At 51.9% G+C, this 25,104-nt stretch overlaps 1 protein-coding gene and 1 long non-coding RNA gene across 4 annotated transcripts; one reads left to right on the top strand and one right to left on the bottom strand.

Annotated features, from left to right (window-relative positions):
* Positions 1-384: 384 nt before the first annotated feature.
* On the top strand, positions 385-25,104 carry NUMBL (NUMB like endocytic adaptor protein). Of its 3 annotated transcripts, none has more exons than XM_070557823.1 (10): positions 385-597; positions 4,082-4,166; positions 6,113-6,252; positions 7,448-7,522; positions 7,612-7,686; positions 8,686-8,826; positions 15,910-16,099; positions 19,105-19,410; positions 22,039-22,161; positions 23,016-25,104. In XM_070557823.1, the coding sequence occupies exons 1-10, from the start codon at positions 574-576 to the stop codon at positions 23,645-23,647; spliced, it is 1,791 nt and encodes a 596-aa protein (XP_070413924.1). In that variant the 5' UTR covers positions 385-573; the 3' UTR covers positions 23,648-25,104. The 3 variants fall into 3 exon arrangements, with proteins under 3 accessions (XP_070413924.1, XP_070413922.1, XP_070413923.1); XM_070557821.1 differs by having other exon boundaries at positions 417-597; positions 19,108-19,410; XM_070557822.1 differs by lacking the exon at positions 385-597 and adding an exon at positions 3,591-3,609.
* Positions 17,357-19,109, bottom strand: LOC139073497 (uncharacterized). Its single transcript, XR_011522299.1, has 2 exons — positions 18,307-19,109; positions 17,357-18,141 (listed from the first exon to the last, which is right to left on the bottom strand). It is a non-coding gene; the product is annotated as an uncharacterized lncRNA (long non-coding RNA).

Genomic DNA, 25,104 nt, shown 5'->3' with positions numbered 1-25,104 from the left:
CCCGCTGGGCTGGGAGAACCGTGGGGTTAGCGGGAACATTTGGGGATGTGGGGCGGCATGGCGCCTCCCGAAGCAACTCTGTCGGACGCGGGACAGAGGGGGCTCTGAGGTCAAGGGTCACGGAGGAGAACGGAGCCTAAGCCTGGGGACAGGTCTCAGCGAGGCTCTTGTACCTGCCCTGTCAGGGACCGGCCAATGGGCGTGGCGGGGCGGTGGCCGCACCGGGGAAGGCGGGATCGTGTTTTGCGTGTGGGCGTGGCCTACGGCCAAGGGGCGGGGCTTGAGCGGCGAGGCGCCGGGCAGGGGCGGGGCCTCTTTGCATATCCAGCAGGCGGCGGACCAATGGGCGGGGCTGGGGCGGGGAGCTGAGGCGGGAGGGGCGCGCCCCCGCCCCCGGAACGGAATCCTCCGGGGAGCGGAGCAGGCTCGCGCGCGTGCATCCCGCGCCAGCCCCCGGCCCCCGGCCCCGGCCCGCGTCAGACTGAGCTGCCGCCGCCGCCGCCACAGCAGCAGCAGCGCTCGGGGATCCGGGCCCAGCCGGGGCCGCGGGAGGCGGGGGCGCCCGGGCCCTGGATGTCCCGCACCGCGGCGGCCAGCGTGAGAAGGGCGGGAGAGGGGGGCTCGGGTGGGGGGCGGCGCCGCTGCTGATGTGGCGGAGGGTGGGAGGCAGCCGCAGCGCCCGGATGGAGAGAGGGTGCGAGGGCTGGGGAGGGTAGTCCTGGGTGGGGGTCCAGGAACAGGCCCCCACCAAGCCAAAGATTGGGAGATAGGGGTCTTGCGCACAGGCCCTCTCTTGCCAAGGCCCTAGAGGTAGACCTACCCCATCAAAAAGATCAAGGACAGGGGGATAGATTCTAGGTACAACCCCCCAGGCAAGGTTTTGGCGATGGGTCCGGGACACAACCCCCATATGAAGCCAAGGCCTCCGGGAGGCGATTCCAGACCAGACGCAGTCCCAACGCCTCCCTGCCTGAGGGGATCTCGAAGCACAACAACCGTCTAGGCAAGGTCTTGGGAATGGGGTCCCTGGGCACAGCGTCCCCACCAAGCCAAGGCCTGGGGGCATTCCAGACACAGTCTGTCCCCAGGCTTCAGGGCGTCCTGAGCACAGCATCCCCCCAATCCTTGGGCGGCGTCCCAGAATAGACCCTTTTCAAAACAAGCTCCCTGTGCCTGGGACTCCACCCCCTCCCTAGCCTGAATAAAATAAGGGAAATTTTAGCCCCCCCCCCCAAGGCGTGATCAAGGGTCCCAGGGTACAGGTCCCCTGGGCCACCCCTTTTGTCCCTGGGGCTGCCCAGCTGTCTGGGAGCAGCCCCACCCGCAGACAATGCGCCGCCTTCCTCTCCCAGTTCTGACCCCCCAGATTCATGCTGGGGGGGGGGCGGCTCCCCAGGGACCGGGTACAGCCCTGTCTGTCTGCAGCGTCTGCGTTACGGTGGCTTTGTGTGTGGTACCTGGGGGGACAAGGGAAAGCAACGGATGGGGAGGTGGCTAACTGTGACCCCATGTTTGTGTTACTGTAGCTGTGTTGTGTGTCTGTTTTGTGGTTGTGTCTGGCAGTGTTTGTGATTGTGTCTGTGTGTGAGCTCAGCATTTGTGTGAGTGTGTGATAGCTGCTCACTGTGCAGAACACTGTACTATTTAGTCTTTCTGTGTTTGAGTGTGTATGTGGTTGTGACTGTGTGGTTGAGTCTGTGGTTACATCTTTTGTGACCCTATGTTTGTGTGCCTTGGTGACTATCACTGGGTATGTGACAATGTATGCGTTGAGTCTGGTTTGGGGCATGTGTGTGGCTAACTAAAGATGTGGGTGGAGTTGTGACCGTGTGTAAGTAGAATTGTGTCTATGACTGTCCATGTACGACTCTCCCAATGACTGTGTTTGTGGTTGTGTCTGTAACTGATTTTATATGTGTCACGCATGTGGCTGTGTGTTACACAATGTCCCTGCAACTCTGGGTGTGTGACTGCCATTGTATACGAAGTCACATTGTGCCTATGTGACTGGGGTGGTGTGGTGGCACTGTGACTTGTATGTTTGTATGACAGTGGTTGTGTGTTCATGGCCACATCTGTGTGTGTGACCAGGTTGTATAAATGACTGCAACTAGCTCTGTGTGTTGATACTGAGTGACCGTGTGCATTTATAGTTGTGTATGTGTGATTTGGGTTGTGTATTTGAGTTGAGGTCTGAAACCCTGGCTGACTATTAATAGTGGGTTATTTCATTGTGTGTGACTGAAACTGTAGGTGTGTCTGTGTGTGGTGGCACCAGGTAACTTGTGTGTGTTTGTGCGGATGTGTGTATGTGACTGTGGCTTCTATATTTTTATGTGACCTGCATGTCTGTGACCCTGGGTAACTATATGTACTTGTGTCTGTGTCATGTCTGTGAGAGTGTGTGTGTCTGTAGCTGTGTGACTGTTTGGTGTGTGTGTGTCTGCATGCATGCTGGACTGCTTGTGTTTGAATCTGTGTGATTTGGTGACAGGGCCACTGCGTACATGGCTCTGTCAGGAACCGTGTCTTCTGTGTAAACGCAGCTATCAAGCTACGTCTGGGTCACTGCCTTTCTGAGCATACACCCGCCGGTGCGCTTTTGATGTGTAAAATGGAAATTATGTGCTAATGTCTCTATGTGTGCGATATTATGCGTCAGTCCACATGGGGCTGTGGTTGTGTGTGGCTACATACTTGTGTGTGTGACTTGTGTGTTTGCATGAAAAGAGACTATGTGTTTTTCTATGGTGGTATGCCATGGCACGTTGGGTGACGGAATTATGACTGTGATATATGGCTGGGTACTACGGACACTGATGCTATGTGACTTTGCATACATGACCATTTCTGAAATGTGTATGGCTGTGACTCTCACCACCGACTTTGTGACTGTGTCTGAGTGTGGCCATCCTTAGGGATGGTTGTCTCTGGGTGGTTGTATGTGTGTCTTGAGTGTTTTGGGGGGCGCGGGGGTATGTGTTTATAACACCTGGGCCGTGGCCATCAGTGTCTCTGTGTGATTGGGTATGGAGGACTGTCCACATAAGTGTGGCTGATACTATGACCAAATGTGTGCCCCTACAACTGGGTGTGTGTGACCAAGAAGTTGTGTTGGTGTGACTGATAGAAGGGGTTGAGTGTCCATGCGCAGCTGTGTGCTGTAGATGATCACACACATGGCTGTGATGGGGTGTGGCCGTGTGTGACCAAATTCGTGTCAGTATGTCCACAGGCATCCATGACCAGATGTCAACATGCAGGAGTGAGCTATGTATGACAAGTGTGTGTGCTGTGATTGTGTCTGTGTGGCTTAGTGCTAGCGGATGACCTCTGACTGGGTATGATTCTCTGTGGGTGGGTATGTGACATGAGGATCTTGGGTGGGTGCCTGAGGAAACATAACTGTCATTGGTGTGGCTGTGCCTGTGCCACTCTGGTGGGTGTGCCTGGCCCCAGCTGTTTGTGTGTGGCTGAGAAAATAGAAGTGACCGAATGCCAGCAGCTGATGTGAGCAGACGTTTGTGGCAGTGCCTAGGCAGGCTGGGACTCCCTGTGGGCAGGTGGACCAGTGTCCGTAATGGAGACTGTGTATGCCTGTGAACACAGGTATGTGACCAGATGTTTACAGTGGTTGTGACCATTTATGGGTATCTGTGTCATCTGGTGTGTGTGGCTGTGGTTGTGCCTGTGTGTAAGTAAAAGCACAGAGCTGTCACTAGGTGCTAGGGACAACCGTGGCCATGAGTTGCATGTATACATATGGCTGTATGTTTGTGTGTATCCCTGGACGTGTGTCTAGATAGCAAGGTTACTCCCTCCTGACACCATCTCCTTGGGTACTGAGGGCCTCCTGAGGCTGGGACATCCCCAACAAATGCCCCCCAAACACACCTACTCATTCCTGGGCCCTTGCAACCAGGTGGCTCATCTCTCTAGTAACAGTTGCTATGACAACCAGGGCTCTCATCAGGGAGCCTGAGATGGAGGGGTGTTGGCTGATGTCCAAAGAGGGGGTGAGGGAGAGGACTGAACCCCATCCCAAGCCAGCTTCTTACCTTCTTCTCCCTTCCTTGGGCAGGGCAGACCCAGGAGGCCTGAGCAGCATCTGCCCCCAGCCCCCTGTGGGGCCCTGGGGCCCCCTGAAACCTCCAGGACGGAGCCAGGTGAGTGACCAGCTGGGGACAGGGCAGGGGCTGAGTGGCTGGGTGGGTCTGCCTAGCACCATCAGAGGAACTGCCCCTGCGGTCACAGAGGCCTAATCACCTTCATGAGTGGACACCCTCAGACCTCTTCCCTGCACACTCAGTAACCGTCACAGCCCGACTTATTCACACACACACACACACACACCTAGACTATGTCACACACACACTCGGACATTCAGACACACACCGACATCCCCACACCCACAGGTGCAGGGTCACAGAAACAGACAGACACATTCTGAGACAACACCCAGGCTCCCTCACACAGGCGACTACGGACACTAACCAGATACAGACTCAGATACACACTCCCAAGGGACACACTCTGACACACAGGTAGTCTCCCAGACAACACGCACATACCCACACTTTTATAGACAACAGCTGTACTTTCACAAGCAGACACAGCCTTCCAGACAGTACCCATGGAGCCATGCTCTCACAAAGAGCCACACTTTTGCCCACAGACGCAGTCTCACATAGAATACTCAGCACTCTCATAGACAGGAGCCACCTTCTCACACAGTCACCTCCTCACAAATAAGCCTCATGAACACACTCTCAAAGACGACAGCCTCATTGGACTGTTCTCACACACCCTCATGGACGTGCAGTTGCCTACTGACACCCCCTCAGAACAACACCCATGGACCCAACTCACTTTGATAGTGGCCACATGCTCTGACACAGACACACCCTCACAAACAACAGCCTCCCCACCAACAGCTGCACTCTTGGACAGCGACATGGTCTCTGGGGCAACTCTCACAGACACAACGTCACAGGCAACAGTCCTAAAGACAACAGCCACACTCTCACAGAGACACAGCTTCAAAGACAACAGTCATGGACATGCCCTTGCAAAGACAACAGCCTCATGCTCAAACAGACATCCTCACAGGCAACATTCCATGACACACACGCACAGCCACTCTCACACATGGATACCCTTCAGCAACAACCTTCAGGGACCTGCACTCACAGACCACAGCTACACTCCTGGACACAGACCCCCTCAGGGACAGCATTCACAGACACACACTCATAAACAGCCGTTCTCAGACCTGCGTCCTTCCATACAGCCTTCAGAAATACACTCATAGGCACCATTCAGGAACACACCAGCTGCACACCAGCTTGCACACACACACAGTCGCCCCCTGCTGTTGGTGCTCTGTCCTGGGTGTCCCTTCACCCTCCTCCTGGGACTGTCAGTATGGCTTATCAGTCAGTGAAGACTGTCCTAATCAATGAAGACCGTCTTTGTGGCTGGCCACGCCCCCTCCCCTCCCCCTACCTCTGATGGTCACAGGTGCACACCGCCCCCGGGGCCCCTGCCTTACCCTAGACCTACTTGTCAGAGGGGCGGTATCTCAGAGGCACAGAGACAAGCTCCCGTTCCCCACCCGCCTCTGGCCTGGGCTCTGGACCTCAATCCCTGGACCTTCTGAGTCACCCCACATTTGACCCATGCAACTCCCAACCCCTTTGCCCTCTGACCACTTCATCCCCTGACCTTGTGACCCCTGACGCCTATGCCCTCTAACCCCGTGCCTTTCCATTACTTTGGATGTTCATGCCTCTTGACTCAGATCCCTAATCTCCAGACCCCGAAAAGCTGTGAGCGCTCCATCCCCAACCGCCATGCCCCTTAGTCCATGTCTCCTGAACCCCCACTGCTGACTCTCACACTCCCCTGCCTCTGTTGCCCCCTTTCCGGGCGTCCCCTGACCACTGCTGATCCATGTTCCCTGAATGTCATGTCCTCTGCCCAGTGACCCCTAACCCGGTAACCCTACTCCCATGCTAGCTGACCTCGTGCTCCCTGAACACTGTCTCCCTCCGCCTTGAGCCCCATGCCTCTGACCCCGCCCTTGACCCGCACCCCTGTCCTGTGTCACCAGACGGGGCGGGCACCATGAACAAGTTACGGCAGAGCCTGCGCCGGCGGAAGCCAGCCTACGTGCCCGAAGCGTCGCGCCCACACCAGTGGCAGGCGGACGAGGACGCGGTGCGCAAGGGCACGTGCAGCTTCCTGGTCAGGGTGAGTGGGGGCGGCGGGCGGAGCTGTCCGCATGTGTCTGAGGGCTGGGCCCTATGGTGAGACCCTGTCATGTGCGGAAGAAACGCCCGTCCCCAGAGAACTGTGGACCATGCCGCAGCAGGACTGCACAGCCCAAGCCCTTCAAAGGAGGGATTAAAAACCAACACGTGGACAGGCCTAGGGGTGTGGTGGTTCAGTTCGTGCCCTCCACTGTGCTGCGCCCAGGGTTCAGGAGTTCCAATCTCCAGGGGTGGACCTGCACGCTGTTCATCAAGCCATGCTATGGTGGCATCCCCATGCAAAATAGAGGAAGGTTGGCACAGATGTTAGCTCAGGGCCAATCTTCCTCACCCAAAAAAACAAAAAACAAAAAACACCAACACACGTTCTCTTATACCAAGAAAATATTACCTGGGGGACATCCTGCCTGAAGTCGCCCTATTCTGTGGGAGCTCACAATTTCCAGAGGGCAGTGGAAGGTCACAGAAATTCTGTAGCATTTGCAAAGCTTTCTACTGTTAAGTGCTTTCTGGTTTAGACCACCATGACCCTTTACAACACACGTTACACTTTTATAAGCGAGACAGCAGGATTCAGATCCAAATCCCAACTCAGTCCCTTCCCGGCTGGGTGATGACACACCGTGGTCACAGCCCCTCCACCTTATTTTCCCTTCCCCTGGAAGTAGCCCTTAAGTCCGAGGGGTCCATTTGGGAGGTGCAGAAAATGCTGGTGGGGGTGAGGAAGAAAAGGCAGCCAGTGGAGGATGTGTCACTAAACTACGGCTGTGGGCAACTGAGCTTGATGCCACGGGGGGATCTGGGAGACAGAGCCATCCCACTCATAGGTGAGGGAGCTGGGCCGTGTGTACCCCAGCTCCCGTCAGTCATTGCGTGGGGCCAGTCCCCAGAGATGCAGACATTCGCACTCGGAAGGACAACAGGGACTTGTTAAGGCCCGGGGATAGAGGCAGGCTGGGAATCACTCCTACATGCCATGTTTCAGTTTTGTCATCTCTGTGTCTGGGCCGGGAGTGGGTACCTACCTTGTAGAGTTGAGGTGCCAGGTAAATGAGTTAACGCCTACGATGTGCTCAGGACACTGTGCGATGCGTTGCAGCTGCTCAGTGAACGCTAGGAGTCATTGCTTACTGTGCTGATGGCATGTCCTCCCCTCCCCCCTCCTTCCCCCCAAGTACCTGGGCCACGTGGAGGTGGAGGAGTCTCGGGGTATGCACGTGTGCGAAGACGCTGTGAAGAAGCTGAAGGCGGTGAGTGAGGGGCTGGAGCAGTGAGGGGGCAAGGTCAGACCGGAAGAGGCAGCCCTGAGCAGGCCCTTTATCTTCCTCCCCCACCCCAGATGGGCCGGAAGTCTGTGAAGTCTGTCCTTTGGGTGTCAGCCGATGGCCTCCGAGTGGTGGATGACAAGACCAAGGTAGGAGGCTGGTGGGGGTGGGAGTGGGTGCCACTGGGCGCCTTTCCTCATCCCGCTCAGATCGAGGCTGAGAATGCGTCCCTGCCCACCTGTAGGATGTTCCTCCCTCAGGGCCCTTCTAGACTATGCCATGTGCTCCTACAACGTCTTGGCACACCTTACAGTCATAATTCAGAGTTGAGTCCTGCTGTTACTTGTGAGCTGGCATAGATAGTGGGTGAGAGCACAGACTGGGGAGCAGCCGCCTCAGCTCACGTCCCAGCTCACCCGCTTCCCAGCTGGGTGACCCCAGCTAGGAGATTTAACCCTTCTGTGCCTCAGTTGCGTCCTCTGTAAAATGGGGATATAAATGGACCCTGTCATTGAAGGAGAAAGGATATGCAAAGGGTTTAAAACGGTGCCTGGAACAGCGTAAGCGTTCAGATCCATAAATGTTAGCTGTTGTGTGTTTATCGTCAGTCTACCCAGCCAGACGGGAGCACCGTAGGGCCAGATCCGCGTGTCCAGTTGCTCACCATTGAACTCCCTGCCCCTGGACCAGAGACAGCCAGCACATGATGAAAGTTAGGTTAATGACTGAACAGAACTGACAGCTTTGCGCAGTCAGTTCCCTCTGTCTGAAATGCTGTTCCCTGCCTTTTTGCCTAGTTAATACCTCCTCAAGGAAGTTTTGCCTGACTCCCCCGACAAGTTGGGACATGCACCTCCTCTTGGCTCCTGCAGGCCCCTGGGCCTCCCCCTGACTCCCGGCCCTGCCTCTTCTGCCTGTGCCTCCCTCGTTGCAGCCTGGCTGTGACTTGGGGCTGTCTCCATCTGGTGATGGCTCTGATCCCCGCACTAAACTGGGAGCCCCGTGCAAGCAGGGCGCACAGCTGTTTCAAGCCGTGCTGGGTCCCCACCTGGTTCAGGACAGACCATAGAGCAGACACTAAGGGAATGTTGAATGAATACGTGCAAGACAGTTCACGTCCCTCTCCTGGCCTCCCCGGCCCCTCCCAGGACCTGCTGGTAGACCAGACCATCGAAAAGGTCTCCTTTTGTGCCCCTGACCGCAACCTGGACAAGGCCTTCTCCTACATCTGCCGCGACGGCACCACCCGCCGCTGGATCTGCCACTGTTTCCTGGCGCTCAAGGACTCCGTGAGTATCGCCCAAGCCCGGGGCCGGCTGACTTCTCTCGCATGCCCTGGCATCCCAGCCCCGGCCCCGACCGGCCTGGTGGAGTCAGCGGGTCACTCACCTCTCCTCTCCCTGCCCTGTGTCCTCATCTGGAAAACAGGGTGTACTCGGAGCTCCTGACTTAGGGATTCTTATGAGACCTGAGGGGGTTAATACAAAGTATTTAGAACAACGCCTGGCACGTAGGAAGGGCTCAGGAAGACGTCAGTTCTCATCGTCCTCCTCATGACCAGTCATGCGCCGCATAACGATGTTTGCGTCAACGCCGGACCGCATCTACGACAGTGGTCCCTTAAGATTAGGACCATAAAGCCTAGGGGTGTAGGAGGCTGTACCATCTAGGTTTGTGTAAGTGCACTCTAGTGGTTCGCACAACAACAAAATCGCCTAATGATGCATCTCCCAGAACGTGTCCCCGTCGTTAAGCGACCCATAGTTCTTCGTGTTTCTCTGACTTTTCTCCTGAGGGTCATGTCCACACAGTCATGTGCACTGATGGTCCGGATACAGCTCCACGAATTTTTGCTTAGGCATAAACCCCACCCAGGTCAAGGTGTAGAGCGTTTCCTGCCCCCAGCGGGCTCCCTCGGGCCCTTCTGAAACAGTACCACCCGGGGTGCCTGCTCTTCCTTCAGCCTCCATTCATTTTGCCTGTGGTTCTTAATATTTGGGGGTTCAAGGCCCCCTCTGAGAATCTGATGAAGGCAACAAATGGACTGTCTTCTCAGAAGCATTCTCACAGTTGGGATTCTGAGGCTTGTGACAGATACCAGTCATTTCAGCAAGGTAGAAGTTTGTTTCTGTTTCATGTGAAAGACATCCAGAGGCTGGCAGTGCGGCATTGGTGTGACTCCTCCCCTCTCATCAGGGGCCGTGGCTCCTTTTATCTTGTTGCAATGCTGGAATATGGCTTCCACTCCATGATCCAAGATGGATGCTCATGCTCCAGCCTTCACGTCTTCATTCCAGCTGCATAAAGGAAGGAGGCACGAAGAGGGGAACACCTTCTTCTTTTGGAGAGCCACGTAACACTTCTGATTACATCGCATTGGTCAGAACCTTCTTACATGAACATCCCTGCAAAAGATGCAAACATCAGCTGCAAAAGATGGTGGAAAATATAGTCTTTATTCTGCGCTGGCCTGTGGCCCCTGACTTCAGACCCCACCTGACTTGGTAGGAAGCCACTGTCTCAGCCCTTTACATTAGCCAGCATTCTTTGGTTGCTGGCAGCAAAACTAATCTGGCTAATTTAAATCCAAAATAAAATTAATGGCAGGATATGAGGAATCTCACAAGATCAAAGGCAGTCAGAGCATTAAGCATCAGCAAGAGTAGAGAGCAGGGCAGCCTGGGGACACTGCCAAGATGAATCCACTGCTGAGGCTCTGGGTTCAAATTCTGGTGAGAGGGCGTGGATTGGTCTGACTCTTGGCCGGGGGAGGGTGGAGCATCAGATTGACTTAGAATGTTGAAGAGGAGTTCTCCAAAGGCATTTGGCGTGCTGGTATCAAAAGCAGGGCGAATGGTTGGGGGCCACCCAGTGCCGCAGCAGTTCAGTTCGCACGTTCTGCTTCGGCAGCCCGGGATTTGCTGGTTCAGATCCTGGGTGCTGACATGGCACCGCTTGGCAAGCCGTGGTGTGGTAGGCGTCCCATGTATAAAGTAGAGGAAGATAGGCACGGATGTTAGCTCAGGGCCAGTCTTCCTCAGCAAAAAGAGGAGGATTGGCCGCAGGTGTTAGCTCAAGGCCAATCTTTCTCAAAAAAAAAAAAAAAAAGCAGGATGAATGGATCCTGAGCAAGTACAACCATGCCTTTGTCTGCAGACGCTACCAGTCTCCACTCAGGGATTCCTTCCTGTTACAGAAACCCCGCTCCAAAGAGCGCTGAGCCCCCGAAGTGAGTCAGCGCCCCCAATTTCCTCACTCACACACACACTTTCAGACTAGGGCTGCAAAACGAATTTGCGAGTGTCAGTCCTGACTAGTGCCTGCCAGGGGCTGGTGTGGAAATATTGGCAACCCAGAGCCAGGAGCAGCTGCTGTTGCCCGAGCCCAGCGCAGTGGTTGCATCAGTTCTCCATCACTGAGGAACGAGTGGCTCCAACACTTAGTGACTGAAAATTGCAGTGATCTCTTCCCTCTCGTGGTTTGTGTAGGTGAGGAATCTGGGGAAGGCTCGGCTGGGCGCATCTGGCTTCAGGGTCTCTCATGCTGTTGCAATCAGATGGTGTCTGGAGCTGTAACACCAGGAGAACGGCCAGACATGTCTCTGTCTTCGTGGAGTCTCGGCACCTCCCCAGTAGGGTCTCTCCCGCGTGGAGAGCTGGGCTTCCTATGTGGTGGCTCAGGGCTCCAGAGCGAGGAGAGAGAGAGAATGAGCAAGGGAGCCAGCTAGGAGGAAGCTGAGTTGCCTTGCTGGGCTTGGTCTTAGAAACCACAGCATTGCTTCTGCAGTCTTCTGTCTGTCTGTCCAGGTGGTCACAGAGGTCTTCCCAGGCTGAGGGAAGAGGACATAGGCTCCGCCTCTGAAGGAGGAGCGGCCAGGTTCTGGAGAGCATGCGGGGCCAGAAATTTCTTGCAGCTGTTTTTGGAAAATAAAATGCTACCTGCTTAGTGTGGATTTGGGTCAGACCACCTGGCTATGGGACCTTAGGGACGAGTGACTTCTCTCCGGGACTCAGTTTCTTCTTCTATGAAATGGGGAGCATAGCAGCGGCTGCTCAGAGATTTCCTGGGGAAGCATTCGTTATGGTCACACACACAAAGTTCTAAACAGAGTCCCACAGTAAGTGTTCCATAAGTAGGAACCGTTGCTGTCATTGGGGAAGTATTTGGGGATGAGAATCAGAGCAAGGAAAGAGCAGGGCCATCTCCTCTGGGTACAGAGTGTGGCGTTGGCTGAATTCTTTCCCTCTTTTTCTTTTCTTTTTTTTTTTTTTTTTGAGGAAGATTAGCTCTGAACTAACTGCTGCCAGTCCTCCTCTTTTTTTGCAGAGGAAGACTGGCCCTGAGCTAACATCCATGCCCATCTTCCTCTACTTTATATGTGGGACACCTACCACAGCATGGTTTTTGCCAAGCAGTGCCATGTCCTCATCCGGGATCCGAATTGGCGAACCCCAGGCTGCCAAAGCGAAACGTGCACACTTAACAGCTGCACCACCGGGCCAGCCCCTCCTTCCCTCTTCTGAGCTTCAGGTTTTAAACATTAAGCAGTAGAGTTCTCGGATTCCCTAATTTAAGGATTTTTTTAGGTGAAATTCACATAAAATCCATCATTTTAGGGTGTACAGTTCAATGGCATTTAGTGCCTTTACAATATTGTTTAACCATCACCTCTATCTAGTTCCAGACATTTCCATCACTCCTACAAGAGGCCTCATCCCATTAAGCAGCCACTCCCAGGCCCCTACACATACATCCCAAGCCCCTGGCAACCACTAATCTGCTTTCTGTCTCATAGATTTCTCTCTTTTGGATATTTCATACAAATTGAATCATACAGCACGTGGTTTTTTTTGTGACTGGCTTCCTTCGCTTAGCATGATGTTTTCAGGGTTCATCCATGTGGTGGCATGTTCATTCATTCCTTTTTGTGGCTGAATAATATTCCACTGTATGGAGGTACCACATTTTGTTTCTCTCTTCATCTGCTGATGGACATTTGGGTTGTTTACATCTTTTAGCTACTGTGAACAGTGCTGTTCTGGACATTTGTGTGCAGGTATTTATTTGAATACCTGTTTTTGATTCTTTTGGGTGTATGCCTAGGAGTAGAATTGCTGAGTCACATAGTAACTTTTTGAGGAATTGCCAAATTGTTTCCCACAGCGGCTGTACCATTTACATTCCCAGTAACAATGTTCCAGTTTCTCCACATCCTCATCAATGCTTACTATTTTCCATTTTTTTATTGTAGCCATCCTAATAGGTATAAAGTGGTTCTCTTATTGTGGTTTTGATTTGCATTTCCTAAATGACTAATGATGTTGAGCATCTTTTCTTATGCTTATTGGCCGTTTGTATATGTTCTTTGAAGAAATATCTATTCAAATCCTTTACCCATTTTTTTAATTGGGTTGTTTGTCTTTTTATTGTTGAGTTGGAGGAGTTCTTTATATTTTCTGCATACTAGACTCTTAGCAGTTGTATGATTAGCAAAAACTTTTCCCCCTTCTGTGAGTTGTCTTTTCACTTTCTTGATGATGTCCTTTGATATACAAACACTTTTAATTTTGATGAAGTTCAACTTATCTATTTTTCTTTTGTTGTCATACCTAAGAATGCACTGCCAAATCCAGGGTCATAAGGATTTACCCCATGTTCTGTTCTAAGAATTTTAAGATTTTATTTTTTTTCCGTTTTCTCCCCAAAGCCCCCCAGTACATAGTCATATATTCTTGTTGTGGGTCCTTCTAGTTGTGGCATGTGGGATGCCGCCTCAGCGTGGTTTGATGAGCAGTGCCATGTCTGCGTCCAGGATTTGAACCAACGAAACACCGGGCTGCCTGCAGCAGAGTGCGCGAACTTAACCACTTGGCCACGGGGCCAGCCCCAAGTTCTAAGAATTTTATAGTTTTAGCTCTTACAGTTAGGTCTTTGATCCATTTTGAGTTAGTTTTTGTAAATGGTGTGAGGTAGGGGTCCAACTTCCTTTTTTTTCCATGTGAATAGCCACTTGTCTCAGGACCATTTATTAGACTGTTCTTTCTCCATTGAATAACCTTGGCACCGTTACTGAAAATCAATTGAGTGTAGATGTCTGGGTCTATATCTTGGCTCTCAATTGTATTTCATTGGGTCTATATGTCTGTCCTTAAGCCAGTATCACACTGTTTTGATTACTGGAGCTTTGGAGTAAGTTTTTAAATAAAAAATGTAAGTTCTTCTATTTTGTTCTCTCTCAAAACTGTTCTGGCTGATCTGGGTCCTTTGCAATTCCATATGGATTTTAGGATCGGCTTTTCCATTTCTGCAAGAGTCCATTGGGATTTTGACGGGACTGTGTTAAAGCTGTAGATCACTCAGGGAAATATTGCCACCTTGACAATGTTAAGTATTCCAGTCCACGAACACAGGATGTATTTCCTTTTACTGAGGTCGTCTTTATTTCTTTCAGCAGTGTTCTGTAGTTGTTAGTGTACGTGTCTTTCATTTCCTTGCTTAAATTTATTCCTAACCATTTTATCCTTTTAGATACTATTATAAATGGAATTATTATTTTAATTTCATTTTTGCATTAATCACTGCCAGTGTATATAGATATAACTAATTTTTGTTGATCTTATATCCTGAAATTTTGCTGAATTCACTTATTAGCACTAATAGTTTGTGGATTCTTTGGGATTTTCTACATGTAAGATCATGCCATCTGCAAATAGAGATCATTTTACTTCTCTCTTTCCAGTTTGGATGCCTTTTATTTCTTTTTCTTGTCTAGTTACTATGGCTAGAACTTCCAATACAGTGTTGAATATAAGTGTTGGAAATGGGCATCATTGTCTTGTTCCTGGTCTTAGGGGAACGCTTGCAGTCTTTCATCATTGAGTATGACATTAACTGTGAGTTTTTCATAAATGTCCTTCATTAGGTTGAGGAAGTTCACGTCTATTCCAACTTTGTTGAGTGTTTTTATCATGAAAGGGTGTTGGATTTTGTCAAATGTTTTCTGCATCAATTGAGATGATCATGTGGTTTTTTTCCTTCATTCTATTAATGTGGTGTATTATGTTCATTGATTTTCATATATTGAACCAACCTTGCATTCCTGGAATAAATCTCACTTGATAATCATGCATAATCTTTTAAAAATGCTGTTGGGTTCCGTTTGCCAGTATTTTGTTGAGGATTTCTATGTCCAAGTTTAACTTTAAGAATGACTGAGCATCTTGGTTAGGAAACAGAAGTCAGACAGATCTTATGAGAATCCCAACTCTGCCACTTGTTATCATGGGTGTGTTGACTGAGCCTCAGTTTCTTCATCTGTAAAATGGGTTCATAAGAGTGTCCACCTCTGGTACTGTTGTGAGGATTCTGTAAAAGGATGCAAGTCAGGGCTCAGCCCAGAGCTGGACAGATTTACGCTGGCACGTATGTGGTATTTCCCTGTGCCTCACTCTGTGCTGCATGCCTTGCGTATATAAATTCACCTAATTCTTGCAACAACCCTGTGAAGTAGGTGCTATGAGGGCCTTCATTTTACAGATGAGGAGCCTCAGGTACTGAGAAGTGAAGTGATTTTCTTGAGAACACACAGCTGGAAAGTGGGAAGCCAGCATCCATCCCAGGCTGTCTGGTCTTGGAGCCTCTCAAGTAGGCACTCAAGAAACAGCAACTGTCATTTTTACTCCCAGCATTTTATTAGAAAATGTTTTCAAGCACGCAGCAAAAGCAAAAACAAAGGCTTGGACGGTGACCGTCACCTGGACGCCCACCACTCAGATCCTGTCATTCACATCTGTCTGTCTTACTTTATCGCTTATTTATCCATCTCATTTTTGATGCATTTCAAAGTTGTAAGCGTCAGAATACTTCCCCTAAACACGCCGGCATGCATACCATGGAGCAGAATTCATATGTGTTTCCAGCTCTTTTTCTTTGGAAGTAAAACACATGCTGTGCACAAACCTTAAGTATACATTTGTTGAGTTTTAACAACTGCATACACCTGTGTAGCCCAAACCCCCATCAAGATCTAGAACGTCATCACCACCCCAGGCTGTCCCCTCCTGCCCCTTCTCAGTCAGTTCCCACCCTGCTCCCTAAGAAACAGCCACTGTTCTGACTTTTTTCACCACAGTTTAATTTCACCCATTCTAGAACTTCATATAAATGGAGCCATACAGTGTTTCACTGTTTCTGGCTTTTTTCACTTGGGGCTGTCATTTATTTCCCTCATGGTGCAAATACACCCTGAGGCTCAGAGAGGTGAAGGGACTTGTCTGGGGTCAGCCAGCACCTAGCTGCTGGAACCCCGGGCTCCTGGCATCCAGTCTGCACAACACGGTGTCTCTAACCCCCACCCCAACCTCTTCCCCTAGGGCGAGAGGCTGAGCCACGCTGTGGGCTGTGCTTTTGCGGCCTGCCTGGAGCGGAAACAGCGGCGGGAGAAGGAATGCGGGGTCACGGCCGCCTTCGATGCCAGCCGCACCAGCTTCGCCCGCGAGGGCTCCTTCCGCCTGTCTGGGGGCGGGCGGCCTGCTGAGCGAGAGGCCGCCGACAAAAAGAAAGGTGGGTGCTGCCCAGAGGGCAGGGCTGGGCACAGAGTGGGCCCCGGGTGGGGGTCGGGCCAGGGGATCCAGTTTGCAGGGAGCGCTGCAGAAGGCACAGGGACTCTACAGTTTACCAAGCACGGCACCAACCACAAAGTTGGGTTACAGCTGATACAGCATCCTTCAGTTTAAGGAGTTCTTGGGCCGTATTCTGTGGGCCACAAATCACGGGAGAGTGCCCCAAGCCAGAGCTGTATTCTCTGCTAACTCAGGGAGGCTCCTGGGCTTTTCAGACTGTGTGTCAAGACCTGTTCATGGGTGTGAAGTTAGCTCGCTGGACTGAGGCTGGCGTTTGGAGAAGTGAAAGAGAGAAGAATAGAAAAGACCAGAGTAATCGAATGTAGTAAGAGTCAGGATAGTTTAGGGATCATTCCCTTTCAGTAGGTGTATTTGCACGCACGGGGTGTGTGTGTGTGTGTGTGTGTGTGTGGAACGGTTTCCCATGTAAAACGCATTTCTTACTCTGGGTTGCCATCAAGAAAGTTTGAAAAATACCTGGTAAACTCTAACATTCTAGGTGAATGGCACATAGTCTATAAATTGTGAAACAGTTGTTTTTTTTAAAATGTAAATGTGTTATGCGCTGAGTCACAGTGTAATTCATTTTATTTTATTTGTTTATTTATTTATCTTACTGTGGATTCTGGTTTTAAGATTTTTGGAAAATGCCGCTTCTGTTAGAATTTATAAAGAATTTACCATTGGGAACTGTTGCAGATTAAAGGAGACTAAAGAGATTTGACAGGTTTTAATAAATGCAATGTGCGATCTTGAATTGGATCTTGGATTATATGTATATATATATATATATATATATATATGTAAAGAACGTCTATAAAGGATGTGATTGGAATCACGTGATTGGAATTGGATAATTGGGGGAATTGGAATATGGGCTGTAGATTAGCTAATGGCATCATATCCATGTTATGTTTCCCAAGTGAGAAATTGTTCTGTGGTTTAGCAGGAGTCTGTCCTTGTTCTTAGGAAGTACGTACTGAAGGTTTTAGGGTTGAGTTGTCTGCAGCTTACTCTTAAATGGTACAGAAAAATAATGATGGAAGGAGAGAGAGAGCGAATACGGTAACATATTAACACTGGAGACCATAGGTTCAGAGAAACTGTGCGCTCATTGTTCCATTATTCCATCTTTTCTGTAAGTTTAAAATATTTCTAACTACAAAGTTAGGAAAACAGAAGTTTTCATCACTTACTGTTATATTAGCATTGACAAAGTATGCTTTTATTTGTAAATTACGTGGTTATTTACAAGCCTCTTTACAAATTTACAAAGTTCTTCACAGCTTATAAAGTATTTCACTGTTTACATCATCCATTAGAATTTGTAAAGAATTTTATCCTCGGCAAAGCAGATTGCAAAGTGAAGTTAACAGAGGGCCTGATAGCGTATGTGATATTTTACTGTTTACAAAAGAACACTGGGTCCACCGCCCTTCACAGTTTACAAATATTTCTTTACTATTTATATAGGATATTAGAATTTACAAAGAATGTTGTCACATGCTTTAGAGATTGCAAAGGGTTTTGCTGTTTCCGAAGGGTATTATACTTTCCACTCTGCAGTGTGGAAAGCCCTTTACAGCTTGCACAGCAAAGTGAGAATTTACAGAGTGTGTTTTGATCAGCCAAACACCTCACACAACCATTGCTATGCGCTGATTCACAGTCTCAAGGCCCCACACTTGTAGGCAGAGCCCTTTCCATTTAGGAGTACTGAGCAGTGCGCTCTCCACAAAGTTGTTTACCGAGCTTTCGTCAGATTCCAAAAGACTGGCCATTCACTGCTTCACCTCACCCTCCCAGGAGGCCTGGGGAGGCGGCGTAGGGATGTGCATCCCAGGTTTATAGTCCAGAAAGGAGCCCAGAGAAGGGAGGGGCCTTCCTGAGGTCACACGTGAGGTGGGCGCAGAGGTGGTTCCCTGGTTCAGCCTGTTTCCATGGCCCCAGGCCAGGCCTGGGTGAGAACCTCCCCACCTCCACCTGGAAGATGGGAGAAGAAACGCTGGGTGACCTCCCTGCCCTCTCTGGGCCTGAGTTTAATCTCACCGGTATTCAGGCTGGGGCCAAGGTGAGGCCCTGATTGGAGGATGGGGATGGGTTTGTGTATTGGCAGGGGTGGGGAGACCCTGCCATTGAAGAGCTCACCTCTCTGCTGAGTGGGGAGACCAGGTACCCCCAGAGGAGGGAGAACAGTCCCAGAGTGGAGGGAGCCCAGTCTGAGGGGCTGGAACAATCTGGAAATCTCCCCAGAGGAAGAAGTGTGCCAAGCTGGGTCTGGAACGATGGGTCGCAACTGGAGGAAGAAAGGAGGTGCTTGAGGTGGGAAGTGGAGAAACAGAGAGAAGAGCAGACAGAATGACAGGAAGACAGCATGGTGTGGAAAGACCAGCTGGAAGGAGGGTCAGGGTAGGGCTGTCATTCGGAGCACAGACACTGGAGTCAGCCGGCCCCTTGACTAGCATGTGCCTTGGGCAAGTCACTTACCATTGCTGGGCCTCAGTTTCCACATCTGTAAAATGGGGATAATGGTAGTATCCACCTCATTGGATGGCTGTGAGGATCGAATGAGTTAGTACTTGCAAGGCCTTGGAACAATGCCTGATACATTGGTCGTGCACCAAAGGTTAGTTAAACTAATCAGAAAGGGAGACAGAAGGTCTCAGAGGCAAAAACAGCAGGAGCAGCAGAGGAAGATAGATCAGAGGCAGAAAGCTGGAGAGACACAGAGCTCAGGTTCAGGGACAATTCCCCAAGGGCCTCCTGGGGGAGGTGGTCTTGGCTTGGGTAGGAATGAGGGACATTTCAGGGCTCTGACCAGCCTGTCTTGAGGGCAGGACACATGCAGTGAGGAAGAAAGCCCTGGAAAATGATCAGGGGACTGGGCAGGACAGGCCTAAATGCCAAGGTGAGGAATCTAACCACTTGTCTCCCCCATGTCTCCAGCAGAGGCAGCAGCTGCCCCCACTGCGGCTCCCGGCCCTGCCCAGCCTGGGCACGTGTCCCCGACACCGGCCACCACATCCCCTGGTGAGAAGGGTGAGGCAGGCACCCCAGTGGCTGCAGGCACCACTGCGGCCGCCATCCCCCGGCGCCATGCCCCCCTGGAGCAGCTGGTCCGCCAGGGCTCCTTCCGTGGGTTCCCGGCACTCAGCCAGAAGAACTCGCCTTTCAAACGGCAGCTGAGCCTACGGCTGAATGAGCTGCCATCCACGCTGCAGCGCCGCACTGACTTCCAGGTGAAGGGCACAGGTGAGCTCCAGGCTCAGTGGAAGGAACATCAGGATCGATACTACTGTCTGTTGTATGCAAGAGATAGAGAAGAGGTGGTACACACCATGATTGATTAGCACTGTCTGCCATGGGCAAAGGAGAGAGAGGTGGAACACATGGTGATCAATTAGTAGTATCTGCCACTGGCAAGGAATAGGAGAGAGGTAGTATAAATCATGATTGATTAGCAATGTCTGCTATGGGCAAAGGATAGCAAATATGTAGCACAAGAATTATCAATTAGTAATGTCTGCTGTAGTTAGGGAAATGAGAGAGGTAGCATATGTCATTATTGATTAGCAAAATCTGCCACAGGCAAGGGAGAGGAGAGAAGCTGCCCAGGTGCCATGTTTTTGCTCAGGAGGAGGCTGAAGCACGAGGCTAATGCTCCCTCCAAGCATTTGGCCAGTAGAGCCATGAGATCTGGCCAGGTGAAGGGTACAGCCTCAGAGGAAAGGAGGATTGTGATGGATTAACAGCGTGTGCCTCGGGCAGGGAGAATAGAGTGATGGCCTTCGTCGTGATCTCCTTACAGAGTCTGCCATGAGCGAGAAAAAGGAGCGGGGTGGCATACCACATGGTGAATTAGCGAAGTTTGCCGTGGGCAAGGGAGGAGAGAGAGCAGTAGGAGCGTTAGAGTTTTGCCCAAGGGGAGACTCCCAGAACTTGGCCCATGGAAACATGAGGTGAAGGGCACAAGTGAGCACGGGGATCACGGGGTCAGGTCATCCACAGTGATGGATTCACGATGTCTCTTGTGGGCAAAGGATGGGGCAGAGGCAGCATCCATCCTCATTGATTAGCCATGTCTTCCAGGGACAGTAATGAACGGGGTAGCACATCCTCATTGATTAGCAATGTCTGCCGTGGGCAGTGATAGGAGAGAGGCAGTAGAAATGTCCTGTTTTGCATGGAACGAAGATGCAGTTACAAGGACCAGTCTTGTCTTCCAGCATTTGGCCAGTAGAGCCGTGAGATCTGGCCAGGCGAGGAGTGAGATGAGCAGAGTTCAGTGGGAAAAAAGCATTGTGTTTAATTCCTAATGTCTGCCACGGGCCAGGAAAAGGAGAGAGGTGGCATATGTCATGATCTAAAAGCAACGTCTGCCGGGGGAAAGGGAGAAGAGAGAGGTTGGCACGGGACCATGTCTTGCCCGAGGGAGACAGGCAGGAGGGTTGTCTCTCCTCCCAGCTGTCAGTGAAGTCATGCGGTCTGGCCTGCCCTCCATATGCCAGATCTGAAACACCTACCTCTTCTGGCCTCGGGCATTGGCGTGGGAGGTGTTGAGCTGTCTCCAGGAGGCTGGGCTACTCCAAAAGGTGACTGCTGAGCCGACGCCAACGCTTATTGAGAATGACGCACACTCACTCCGTGTCCCGCAGGACCTCTTGGCCATCATACACCCTCAGATGTGCTGTCCTCATGCAGCCTGACGTTAAGTACACCCCCAGGGCTGTCACACGTGCTCCCTGAGAAGCGGCAGGCTCCCCAGGCTTTTGGGGGAAGCTTCACACTACTGTAACCAGTTCCACACTTGCCTGAATGAGACTCGCCACACAGAAGTTTCACGGACTCACACAGGTGTCACACTCTGCCGCAGGTGTCACACACACTCAGAAGTCACACACTTAGAGTCACCTGCACTCAAAAGTCACACACACTTGGAAGTCGCACATGCAGATTCGTGTACACTCACCAACCCACTCATACATCACACAGGCGGATTGGCTCACACTGGGGAATCAGAACCAGAACATCACACACCTGGATTTCAGTCACACTCAGACGCCACACCCTCAGAAGCCGCACACCTGTTTGGACTAACACACACAGTCATCATCGAATTGACCTGGAAACCACCTAGCCTCCCACCTGGGCACCCCCACGTCACACCTGCTGGCTCCTACCGCCAGTTGCTTTCTGATGCTCCTTGAAACACCGTGCATGCTCCCTTGGAGACAGCCACTTGCTGCAATGTCACAGGCACTTGTCACACACCACACTTGGTGGTCCTCTGTTGTTTATTCGGATGTGCCTTTGCTCAAGCCCTCACGAGGCCACCACACCTGTTCAGGGTCTCCTGTCTTGCTGGCACATGTGCGTCTCTGCCCTCATGATGTATGTTACGGGCTGGGCCGGGTGGGGCGAGCAGGAGCCCAGTCCTCTACCCAAAGCAGGACAAATGATCGCCAGCCAGTGAATACCAGCATGGCCGAGATCCATTCTGACCAGTCGATGCTCTTGCCATACACGTGGTTGAACATATTTTTTAATTCATGAATGTGGTTAAACATTTTAAATATTTTTTCTGGTTTGTGGCTATGCACAGGTCTTCAGGTCCTCCTCGGTTTGGGCTCCCTGTAACTGTCAGCCAACCAACGTCACACACTACTTGGCTGCTATACCACTCAGATGTCACACAGACATAGGCACAGTGTTATCATTTTTGTGGCCACGGCCACTTGGTTACTGCAGAGTGGACCCTCTGACCCACACACCTTGCGAGGGAAAGGTCCACAGGTCATAAGAGAGGGACACCTGAGGGCATGGGGTCAAGGGCACGGCCTGGGCCTGTTCACTGACCTCCACCCTTCCCTGACTTCCCAGTGCCTGAGATGGAGCCCCCTGGTGCCAGTGACAGCGATGGCATCAATGCTCTGTGCACACAGATCAGCTCGTCCTTCGCCAGTGCTGGCGCACCAGCGGCAGGGCCACCGCCAGCCTCAGCAGGTAAACTCAGCCCCTCTATTGGGGCAGACACCCTGCGGTGTCCTCTCAGAGCTATGGGCTCATTCTAGAACCAGGGAGTCACTTTAGAACCGTGGCTCATCTCAGAGTCAGGGGTTACCGTAGCACGATCTTAGGACCACGGGGTCATCTCGGAGCCGGGCTTCATCCTAGAACCAGAGAGAACATTAGAACCATGGGGTCAATTTTAACCTTTCCTGTCTTAGAACCATAAAATCTAGAAAACTACAGCCTTAGAATCAAAGGAGATTAACAGATTTGGAACCCTGAAACCTTGGGACCTCACAGCTTTAGAAGAACTGAGAACCAGCACCATGGAACCCTAGACCGTGAGCTTATCCTGGAACCAAGAAGCACCTTGGAATCGCAAAGAACGTAAATTTAGAACTGTAGAATCCTAGACAACACAAACGGAAAGCCGTTGAACCTTACCCAGTATGTGAGAATAGTACGCTCCGGGAACAATCCATGCAGTCAGAATCTTGGCCTCCTAAGACAGCACGTCAGCAAAATGTCAGAACCAAGGGTGATATTAACAGTGTTTACTCACAGGTTCAGCATTGACCAATCAGAAGGGAAGCCAGGCCGGGTGATTGTCAGTCTTCCCTGTGCTTTTCCATCTCAGGATAACCCTGACATCTCAGAAGTGTATTTCCTCAGCACTGCAGACCCCTCACGTGGTCCAGGATGGTTAAGCCATTTGCCCAGCATCAACACAGCTGGCGAGGAACAGAGCTGGACTCAAGGCAGGCAGCCTGGCTGCAGGGTCTGATGCCCAGCCCGGGGTTCTTTCCACCGCAGCCCATGCCCCTCACCCGCCTCTCTCCTCTCTCCAGGGACTTCTGCTTGGGGCGAGCCCTCCGTGCCCCCTGCAGCTGCCTTCCAGCCCGGGCACAAGCGGACCCCTTCGGAGGCTGAGAGGTGGCTAGAGGAGGTGTCGCAGGCAGCCAAAGCGCAGCAGCAGCAGCAGCAGCAGCAGCAGCAAGTGGCCCCGGTGCCCGCCGTGCCCCCCGCCCTGCAGCCCTTCCCCGCCCCCATGGGGCCCTTCGATGCCGCCCCCACCCAGGTGGCCGTGTTCCTGCCGCCCCCACACATGCAGCCCCCTTTTGTGCCCGCCTACCCGGGCTTGGGCTACCCGCCCATGCCCCGGGTGCCCGTGGTGGGCATCACACCCTCACAGATGGTGGCCAACGCCTTCTGCTCAGCTGCCCAGCTGCAGCCCCAGCCGGCCACCCTGCTCGGGAAAGCTGGGGCCTTCCCGCCCCCCACTGTGCCCAGTGCCCCTGGGGGCCAGGCCCGCCCACGCCCCAATGGGGCACCCTGGCCCCCGGAGCCCGCGCCGGCCCCGGCCCCTGAGTTGGACCCCTTTGAGGCCCAGTGGGCAGCGTTAGAAGGCAAACCCGCTGTGGAAAAGCCTTCCAACCCCTTCTCGGGCGACCTGCAGAAGACCTTCGAGATTGAACTGTAGCCCGAGCCACGCTGCCCGCCCCCTCATCTCCAGGTGCCCCACGCCTGGGAGTGGGGGGCATCCTCTCCCCTAGCCCTGCTCCCTGGGGCTGGGCCCCCAACACCCCCTCTAACCCCTTCTCTTGACCACCCCCTCCCCCCCAGCCACTACAGAACCAACATTGTGACGCCCAGGTTGCGACAGGATGGAATTCAGGGACGGATGCAGCCTGGCGAAGGGACCTATTTCACTGCCGGACTCAGGCTGGCAATGCCCCTCTCCCCCCACCCCAGACGCAGGGGGATGGCCACAGTCCCACTGAGCGCCCTCCGTTCAAGTTACATTTCCTAGTTTCTGTTGTTGACCTTCCACCTTCCAGTATTGGGTGGGATGCAGGAGGGGTGCCCACTTAGGGGCTCTCCAGGGCGCCCCCCGAGTGCCCACCCCAAGTCTGGTCGTCCCCTCCGCCCACACACAGCACAAGCAAAGGGCTTCCCTTGGCCCACCCGCTGCGTTCACTGCCAATGCTGTGCTCACCCCTGTCGCCCCTGCCCCCAACATGGGGCCCACCTCTTCTTTGGGCCAAGGTCTCATGGGGGCAGGAACCAAGTTGGGGGTCCAGGAGGCGGGGTAGGGGGAAGGGGGAGGAGATCCTCAGTTACCTCACGTCGGTGCCCGCTGGGGAGGGGTCCGGGGAGATGGGGGGGGGTGCCTGGCGGGTACTTTTCTATCTTTTGTTTCCAGATTTTTTTGTATCTAAACTTGCAGATTTGTATTATACAAGGACAGCCAATAAAGGAAGAATATAACGGTGCCCCTCGGGAAAGCAGGGTGTGTGTCCAGGGGGGTGGCATGGTCACAGCCCTTCCTCCTGAGTCATCTCCTAAAACAAGAGGGAGTAAAAAGGGTCTCCCTGTCTGACGTCTGGGTCCCAACAGGGGAGCAGGTAACGCGGACCCAGCACCTGAGAGGTGGGTGTTAAAGGGCACCCAAAATTACTCACCCCATTTTTGATTCTTACAAATTTTGAACCAAGGAATTAAAAAAATTATAACCCAGGAGCTGGCCCCATAGCCTAGTGGTTAAGTTTGGCACGATCTGCTTCGGCTGCCCGGGTTCAGTTTCCGGGTGCTGACCTACACTCGTCAGCCATGCTGTAGCAGCATCCTACACACAAAATAGAGAAAGATTGGCACAGATGTTAGCTCACGGCCAATCTTCCTCAAGCAAAAAAAAAAAAAAAAATCTGCTGCTAATCACTATTAAAATTTTAAATAATCAAGTTTGGAATACTATATCTTTGAGCTGGCAATTCCTGTTCTGTCAATTGCACTTTCTGTAACTTAGGTACAGACACAGTGCCATCTGACGTGGCAGCATGTTGTTTTTATGTCTCCCTATTGTTTCTTGGGTCCTTGATTTAATCTACAAATTCTATATTTTTAAATATGTAATATATAAATTATATGTTTAAATTA

Source organism: Equus przewalskii, chromosome 9 (assembly GCF_037783145.1).
Source record: "Equus przewalskii isolate Varuska chromosome 9, EquPr2, whole genome shotgun sequence".
Lineage (NCBI taxonomy): Eukaryota > Metazoa > Chordata > Mammalia > Perissodactyla > Equidae > Equus > Equus przewalskii.
Note: the sequence above shows the minus strand (reverse complement) of the source record. Positions and strands in the feature narration are given on the sequence as shown.

Excerpts from the sequence above, each read along its gene's own strand:
- NUMBL (XM_070557823.1), top strand. The coding sequence starts at position 574 with ATGTCCCGCACCGCGGCGGCCAGC. Across the intron at positions 7,687-8,685 it reads TGGTGGATGACAAGACCAAG|GACCTGCTGGTAGACCAGAC; the intron begins GTAGGAGGCTGG and ends GGCCCCTCCCAG. Across the intron at positions 19,411-22,038 it reads CTTCCAGGTGAAGGGCACAG|TGCCTGAGATGGAGCCCCCT; the intron begins GTGAGCTCCAGG and ends CTGACTTCCCAG.